At 45.0% G+C, this 8,919-nt stretch overlaps 1 protein-coding gene across 1 annotated transcript; it reads right to left on the reverse strand.

Moving 5' to 3' along the window:
- Positions 1–6,805: 6,805 nt before the first annotated feature.
- Positions 6,806–8,504, reverse strand: LOC147958162 (uncharacterized). The gene is made up of 3 exons (XM_087536923.1): positions 7,935–8,504; positions 7,476–7,758; positions 6,806–6,846 (listed from the first exon to the last, which is right to left on the reverse strand). Exons 1-3 carry the CDS (start codon positions 8,436–8,438, stop codon positions 6,806–6,808), a joined length of 828 nt encoding a protein of 275 aa, XP_087393049.1. The 5' UTR covers positions 8,439–8,504.
- Between the last annotated feature and the right edge of the window lie 415 nt (positions 8,505–8,919).

Below are 8,919 nucleotides of genomic sequence, written 5' to 3' on the forward strand. Positions count from 1 at the left end.
TCTTCATGACTTATACATGTTCCTATGACTATGAGATTATGCAACTCCCGTTTGCCGGAGGAACACTTTGGGTGCTACCAAACGTCACAACGTAACTGGGTGATTATAAAGGAGCATTACAGGTGTCTCCAAAGGTAGATGTTGGGTTGGCGTATTTTGAGATTAGGATTTGTCACTCCGATTGTCGGAGAGGTATCTCTGGGCCCTCTCGGTAATGCACATCACATAAGCCTTGCAAGAATTACAACTAATATGTTAGTTGTGAGATGATGTATTACGGAACGAGTAAAGAGACTTGCCGGTAACGAGATTGAACTAGGTATTGGATACCGACGATCGAATCTCGGGCAAGTAACATACCGATGACAAAGGGAACAACGTATGTTGCTATGCGGTCTGACCGATAAAGATCTTCGTAGAATATGTAGGAGCCAATATGGGCATCCAGGTCCCGCTATTGGTTATTGACCGGAGACGTGTCTCGGTCATGTCTACATTGTTCTCGAACCGTAGGGTCCGCACGCTTAAAGTTACGATGACAGTTGTTATGAGTTTTATGCATTTTGATGTACCGAATGTTGTTCGGAGTCCGAGATGAGATCACGGACATGACGAGGAACTCCGGAATGGTCCGGAGATAAAGTTTGATATATATGATAATAGTGTTTGGTCACCGGAAGGGTTCCGGAAATCACCGGAAGGGGTTCCGGATGTTTCTCGAAATGTTTGGGTACGAGAACACTTTATTTGGGCCAAAGGGGAAAGCCCACAAGGTTTTTGGAAAGCGCAAAAGGAAGTTTTGCGGAGTCCAGGGGCCAGACGCTAGGGTCCCTGGCGTCTGGGTCCAGACGCCGGGATCCCTGGCGTCTGGCCCTGGAGTCCGAGAAGGACTCTTGCCTATCGGGTGAAACCGACTTTGTGGAGACTTTTACTCCAAGTTTCGACCGCAGGGCTCAAGATATAAATAGAGGGGCAGGTCTAGCACCAAAGACAGAAAAAGAAACACAAGTTGATCCTCGTGATCGTTCCTTAGCCGTGTGCGGTGCCCCCTGCGTCGGTAGAACATCATCATCGTCATCACGCCGTCGTGCTGACGGAACTCATCCCCGAAGCTTTGCTGGATCGGAGCCCGGGGAGCGCCATCGAGCTGTACGTGTGCTAAGAACTCGGAGGTGCCGGAGTAACGGTGCTTGGATCGGTCCGATCGGGAAGAAGACGTACGACTACTTCCTCTACGTTGTGTCAGCGCTTCCGCAGTCGGTCTGCGTTGGGTACGTAGATCATACTCTCCCCTCTCGTTGCTATGCATCACCATGATCTTGCGTGTGCGTAGGAAATTTTTGGAAATTACTACGAAACCCAACACAAAGATGACTAAGACTCCGTTCTCCAGAACAATGGAGCGAGCAACTGACTTATTGGATATAATACATACTGATGTATGAAGTCCGATGAGTGTTGAGGCTCGCAGCAGGTATCGTTATTTTCTGACCTTCACAGATGATTTGAGCAGATATGGGTATATCTACTTGAAGAAACATAATCCTGAAACATTTGAAATGTTCAAAGAATTTCAGAGTGAAGTGGAAAATCATCGTAACAAGAAAATAAAGTTTCTACGATCTAATCGCAGAGGCGAATATTTTGAGTTACGAGTTTGGTCTTCAATTAAAACAATGTGGAATAGTTTCACAAACTCATGACACCTGGAACACCACAGCGTAATCGTGTGTCTGAACGTCATAACTGTGCTTTATTTGATATAGTGCAATCTATGGTGTCTCTTACCGATTTACCACTATCATTTTGGGGTTATGCATTAGAGACAGCTGCATTCACAATAAAAAGGGCACCATCTAAATCCGTTGAGATGACCCTGTATGAACTGTGGTTTAGCAAGAAACCTAAGTTGTCGTTTCTTAAAGTTTGGGGTTGCGATGCTTATGTGAAAAAGTTTCATCTTGATAAGCTCAAACCCAAGTCGGAGAAGTGCGTCTTCATAGGATACCCAAAAGTAACTTTTGGGTACACCTTCTATCACAGATCTGAAGGCAAGATATTTATTGCTGAGAATGGATTCTTTTTAGAGAAGGAGTTTCTCTCGAAAGAAATGAGTGGGAGGAAAGTAGAACTTGATGAGGTAACTGTACCTGCTCCCTTATTGAAAAGTAGTTCATCACAGAAATCTATTTCTGTGACTCCTACACCAATTAGTGAGGAAGCTAATGATGATGATCATGTAACTTCAGATCAAGTTACTACCGAACTTCATAGGTCAACCAGAGTGAGATCCGCACCAGAGTGGTACGGGAATCCCGTTCTGGAGGTCATGTTAATTGACCATGACGAACCTACGAGCTATGAGGAAGCGATGATGAGCCCAGATTCCGCGAAATGGCTTAAGGACATGAAATCTGAGATGGCATCCATGTATGAGAACAAAGTGTGGACTTTGGTTGACTTGCCCGATGATCGACAAGCCATAGAAAATAAATGGATCTTCAAGAGGAAGACAGACGCTGATAGTAGTGTTACTATCTATAAAGCTAGACTTGTCGAAAAAGGTTTTGACAAAGTTCAAGGTTTTGACTACGATGAGATTTTCTCACTCGTAGCGATGCTTAAGTCTCTCCGAATCATGTTAAGAAATTGCCACATTTTATGAAATCTGGCAAATGGATGTCAAAACTACATTCCTTAATGGATTTCTTGAAGAAGAGTTGTATATGATGCAACCAGAAGGTTTTGTCGATCCTAAAGGTGCTAACAAAATGTGCAAGATCCAGCAATCCATCTATGGACTGGTGCAAGCATCTCAGAGTTGGAATATACGCTTTGATGAGTTGATCAAAGCATATAGTTTTATACAGCCTTGTGGTGAAGCCTGTATTTACAAGAAAGTGAGTGGGAGCACTACAGCATTTCTAATAAATATGTGTGAATGACATATTGTTGATCAGAAATAATGTAGAATTTTCTGGAAAGCATAAAGGAGTATTTGAAAGGAGTTTTTCAAATAAAAACCTCGGTGAAGCTACTTACATATTGAGCATCAAGATCTATAGAGATAGATCAAGACGCTTGATAAGTTTTTTCAATGAGTACATACCTTGACAAGATTTTGAAGTAGTTCAAAATGGAGTGGTCAAAGAAAGAGTTTTTACCTGTGTTACAAGGTGTGAAATTGAGTAAGACTCAAAGCCCGACCACGGCAGAAGATAGAAAGAGAATGAAAGTCATTCCCTATGCCTCAGCCATAGTTTCTATAAAGTATGTCATGCTGTGTACCAAATCTATTGTATACCCTACACTGAGTTTAGCAAGGGAGTACAATAGTGATCTAGGAGTAGATCACTGGATAGCGGTCAAAATTATCCTTAGTGGAATAAGGATATGTTTCTCGATTATGGAGGTGACAAAATGTTCGTCGTAAAGGGTTACGTCGATAGAAATTTTGAAACTGATCCAGATGACTCTAAGGCTCAATCTGGATACATTTTGAAAGTGGGAGCAATTAGCTAGAGTAGCTCCGTGCAGAGCATTGTTGACATAGAAATTTGCAAAATACATACGGATCTGAATGTGGCAGACCCGTAGACTAAACTTCTCTCACAAGCAAAACATGATGACACCTTAGTACTCTTTGGGTGTTAATCACATAGCGATGTGAACTAGATTATTGACTCTAGTAAACCCTTTGGGTGTTGGTCACATGACGATGTGAACTATGGGTGTTAATCACATGGTGATGTGAACTATTGGTGTTAAATCACATGGCGATGTGAACTAGATTATTGACCCTAGTGCAAGTGGGAGACTGAAGGAAATATGCCCTAGAGGCAATTATAAAGTTATTATTTATTTCCTTATTTAATGATAAATGTTTATTATTCATGCTAGAATTGTATTAATCGGAAACATAATACATGTGTGAATACATAGACAAACATAGTGTCACTAGTATGCCTCTATTTGACTAGCTCATTAATCAAAGATGGTTAAGTTTCCTAACCATAGACATGAGTTTTTATTTGATTAACGGGATCACATCACTAGGAGAATGATGTGATTGACATGACCCAGTCCGTTAGCTTAGCACTTGATCGTTTTTGTTTACTGCTATTGCTTTCTTCATGATTAATACATGTTCTTATGACTATGAGATTATGCAACTCTTGAATACCGGAGGAACACTTTGTGTGCTACCAAACGTCACAACATAACTGAGTGATTATAAAGGTGCTCTACAGGTGTCTCCGATGGTACTTGTTGAGTTGGCATAGATCAAGATTAGGATTTGTCACTCCGATTGTCGGAGAGGTATCTCTGGGGCCCTCTCGGTAATGCACATCACTATAAGCCTTGCAAGCAATGCAACTAATGAGTTAGTTGCGGGATAGTGCATTACGAAATGAGAAAAGAGGCTTGCCGGTAACGAGATTGAACTAGGTATTGGGATACCGACAATCGAATCTCGGGCAAGTAACATACTGGTGACAAAGAGAACAGCGTATGGTGTTATGCGGTTTGACCGATAAAGATCTTCGTAGAATATGTAGGAACCAATGTGAGCATCCAGGTTCCGCTATTGGTTATTGACCGGAGACATGTCTTGGTCATGTCTACATAGTTCTCGAACCCGTAGGGTCCGCACGCTTAAAGTTCTGTGACGATCGGTTTTATGAGTTTATATGTTTTTGATGTACCGAAGGTAGTTCGAAGTCCCAGATATGATCACGGACATAACGAGAAGTCTCCAAATGGTCGAGACATGAAGATTGATATATTGGAAGCCTACATTTGGACATCGGAAGAGTTCTGGGTAAAATCGGGATTTTACCGGAGTACCGGAGGGGTTACCGGAACCCCCCCGGGGGCTAATTGGCCTTGTTGGGCCATAAGGGAAAGAGAGAGGGGCCGACCTAGGGCAGGCAGCGCGCCCCCTCCCCTCTGATCCGAATTGGACTAGGAGAGGGGGGGCGCCCCCCTTTCCTCCTCTTTCTCTCCCTTCCTTTCCCCCTCCTAGTAGGAGTAGGAAAGCGGGGAATCCTACTCCTACTAGGAGGAGGATTCCTTCTCCTGGCGCACCAACAAGGGCCGCCCGGCCTCCCCCTTGTTCCTTTATATACAGGGGCAGGGGGGCACCTCTAGACACACAAGTTGATCACAAAGGTCTCTCCCAGCCGTGTGCGGTGCCCCCCTTCACCATAATCCACCTCGGTCATGCTGTAGCGGTTCTTAGGCGAAGCCCTGCCACGGTAGCTTCATCAACATCGTCACCACGCCGTCGTGCTGACAAAACTCTTCCCCGAGCTCTACTAGATCGTGAATTCGCGGGACGTCACCGAGCTGAACGTGTGTTGAACGCGGAGGCGCCGTATGTTTGGTACTGAGGATCGGTCGATCGTGAAGACGCACGACTACATCAACCGTGTTGTCATAACGCTTCCGCTTAACGGTCTATAAGGGTACGTGGACGACACTCTCCCCTCTCGTTGCTATGCATCACCATGATCCTGCGTGTGCGTAGGATTTTTTTTTAAATTACTACATTCCCCAACAGACATGTGCTATGGTAGTTGTCAGCGCCGTCAAGACATGTGTCATGTTACCCACTCGGGTAGCTTGGATGGGAACTACCCGAACAACTTGGACTCCCACATCGCCAACATCCAACCCATAAATCAAACAATCAAAATCAGTAATGCAAACACTAGGAAACAACAGAGATACCGAAGAGAAAGACTCAAACGGCAGCGGGAAGAGGTATGTCCAGCCCACATAGTCCAGGATCAGGGGATCATACCACAGACCAATCACCATATATGCACTTCGTATTGTAAACCTCCTAACAATGACTCTGATGTGGTTGATGTTTAATGGCTCCCAAGTTCCCACTCATACAAAAATAAGGCAGAATTACATAGAAGTGGATAGTTTACCGGATATACATCGACGGTCAATAAAATCAGTACTAGGGTAGGTATTGATTTTCCCATGACCATTTGGATGCAGTTGATTGGATCATGTTACGGTAATACCATTAGCGGATTTTTATTTTTTTAAAGGCAATCTCTTTTCAAATTACAACAACATTTTCTTGAAAAGCACAAACACTTTTCTAAAGCTTCGCAAACATTTTTCTAAAGGCGTGAACACTTATTAAAATTGTAAAATGGCTGGTGCCTTTTTAAATTACAGGAATTTTTTGAAAATGAGTGAACAATTTAAAATTACTCAATATTTTTTACAAATACATGAACATAATTTCAAAAGTGAACTAACAATTCTTAAAATTACACGAATATTTACCTCGCAAAAATTACACGAATATTTTTTTTTTGAAATGTGTGAACAATTTGTTGACTTACATGGACATTTGAAGACACATAAACACTATATCGACAAATGTTTTTGTTGCACATAACGAACAAACAGGATATCAACTACAAACACCTTGAGAGTTCTCTGTCAAAAAACAACTTTATTTTCTGTTGTACGATTGAAACTGTAAACTAAAGTGGCCCAACTCGCTGCAAGAACCACCACATCAGTATTCAGTATTCAGTGCTGCCAACGAACAAGGGAGCAACCATTACAGAGCCTCATTGTTCAAACAGTTTCTGAATTTGAGAACCGTAATGCCAACACCAACATGTTCTGTCAGGGGAACAGAATCGACCAAGTTTAGCTAGCACAAACACTACAACTGCTGGGTTTTCCTGAACCCATGCCTTACAAGTTAGAACTGAGGCAACGATACTCTGAAGAGGTGGACAGGAAGGCGGCTTCTACGGGTATCTCTCTACCATGCATCGACATCCGCGTACCACAGTGCCGCGTGGGCTGGATTGGCAGAAAAATAGTTAAGCAGTTAGGCATCATGCAAGTTTAAATAAAAAGATCAAAAGGAGTCTCAACACAATGTAATGTGCTCTGCGATACAACCTGAATTTTGTCCACATGTTAAACGATACAAATCACACTAGGCTAAAAAAATACCTCCTCCGTCCCAGAATATAAGAACGTTTTTCAATCTATGTTAACTTGAAAAACGATCTTATATTGTGGGACGGAGGGGGTAGAAATCATTGTCTTCTCTGTGAAGTTGAAATTAGCAGACTGAACTGATTTGGGTTTTCAAGTTCCAAAGTCTTCCACTAGCTAGCACCGTAGCATCAAATTGCAAAACTAAATCATCTAAATCAAAGCACAGTAGCATCGGTCCATAAATCCAACAGGCATAATGTCGTTTCAGACAACTTTTACTGATCTTTTTCTATAATCCTACTAGAGCAGTTCAGACTATGTCCAAGTCCCAAGTCCTAACTGAAACAGATTAACCAAAGTTTCAGACGACACCAGTTTCAGTAAACTGTTTTTCAGACTAGTGCAAATATCCGGAAAAGTTCCAGACGAGTGCAAGTATGAGTTTCTTGCCAAAGGAAAAGACTAGGAAGTTGAGGGCCTCTCACCAGGCGTCCCCGCGACGTCGACAACGACGATGAGGGCCTCCTGGTTGCGGGGCAGGTCGACGACGAGTGGGAAAAACCGGCCAACTCGTGTGGGGAGGCACATGGCGAGCTGAGAGACGCCCACCCGCAGCCGCCGGGCCAGAACGTGCCTCAGCCAGAACACGGACCTCCCCCTGAAGAAGAACACGTTGTGGTTGACGAGGGCCCCCTCGACGTTCGGCCACACGTACGTGATTTCCCACGACAGCCACTCGTCTTGGTTGAAGGGAGGGTGCAGGTGCACCTGAGTCGGAAAGAACCATCGATCAGGAGATCAAATACGAATCTGAGCCAAGAATTGCTCCCAACCGAATGAAATTAACACGATTTGCAATCTTTGCGGTCAAATTCCGATTCATGTTAACAACATCCAAGAACCCAATTCGCGCAAATTCGGGAAGAATCAAGAAGCGGACTCACCCAAGCCGGAGGTGGAAGTGGAAGGAGAGGCATCCTCCGCGTGGCGGGGATGGGCTCCACGACCCAGCGCATCGTCGGGCTGGGGTTGTCGGGGTCGTCCTCGTCGACATTGTCGACGCTGACGCCGGTGTTCCAGTCGGCGCGGAGGCAGCCGCTGTAGAAGTGCTCGAGGTAGACTTCGTCTCTGGATTCCGTCCGGATGGCCCGCCAAGGGATTGGATCCACCTCCGGATGGTCGTAGCTGCGCTGCTCGACGTGGAAGTGGAACCCGCGCGGCGCCGGCGCGTTCGTGGCGGCGAGGTACCGGCCGTAGGCGGCGCTGTGGAGGAGTAGGTACGGCACATACGCTTCGGGGGGCTGGTACACGTGCCCTGCCCAAGCCGCGTTCATCGATGCCCGGAGGCCGCGGTGATAGACGGCATGCCCGTCCTCCTTGGCGTGCAGGTACGTGCCGTACACGAGGCTGCGCAGCCGCACGTGGTGGCCGTGGTGGAACTGCTCCATCGGTCGCTTGCAGAACAGAGGAGGTGGGCTCTGCGCGGTGGAGAGAGAGGGTTCTTGGTTTCTTGGGGCTCCGGCGAGGAGGGAGGTGGGAGGAGAAGTGGAGGCTGTTGGTTGGGACGGTTACGTTCGGGCGCCAAGGCCGGTGTATTTCAAGCTAGTTTTCGGCACCAGGTGGGCTTGCGGGCCAGGGCATAGGAAATCCGTCCAGCGGCCCATGCAAGTTAGCACGCCTAATCGTTGTTTTCTCTCTTTCTCAGCTTAAGCTAAAAAATCCCCGACTACTCAAAAAAAGCTAAAAAAATCCCTTTCCACTGAGAAAATTCCCTTAATTTTTTTTATGCTAAACAAATGTTACGCTTCTTAAAAAAGAATCATGTTTTTTTTTTTTGCTAAAGGACTAACTATTTATGTTCGATGGATTACATCAGTGACTACTTGTCATATCGACAATGATGTCATTGTGGTGCCACGTTTTGCTATG

The sequence above is a fragment of the Triticum urartu genome, chromosome 7A, assembly GCF_056163025.1.
Source record: "Triticum urartu cultivar PI428250 chromosome 7A, HENAU_Tu73, whole genome shotgun sequence".
NCBI lineage: Eukaryota > Viridiplantae > Streptophyta > Magnoliopsida > Poales > Poaceae > Triticum > Triticum urartu.

Excerpts from the sequence above, each read along its gene's own strand:
- LOC147958162 (XM_087536923.1), bottom strand. The coding sequence starts at position 8,438 with ATGGAGCAGTTCCACCACGGCCACCACGTGCGGCTGCGCAGCCTCGTG. Across the intron at positions 7,759-7,934 it reads CACTTCCACCTCCGGCTTGG|GTGCACCTGCACCCTCCCTT; the intron begins GTGAGTCCGCTT and ends TTTCCGACTCAG. Across the intron at positions 6,847-7,475 it reads CGACGTCGCGGGGACGCCTG|CCCACGCGGCACTGTGGTAC; the intron begins GTGAGAGGCCCT and ends CTGCCAATCCAG.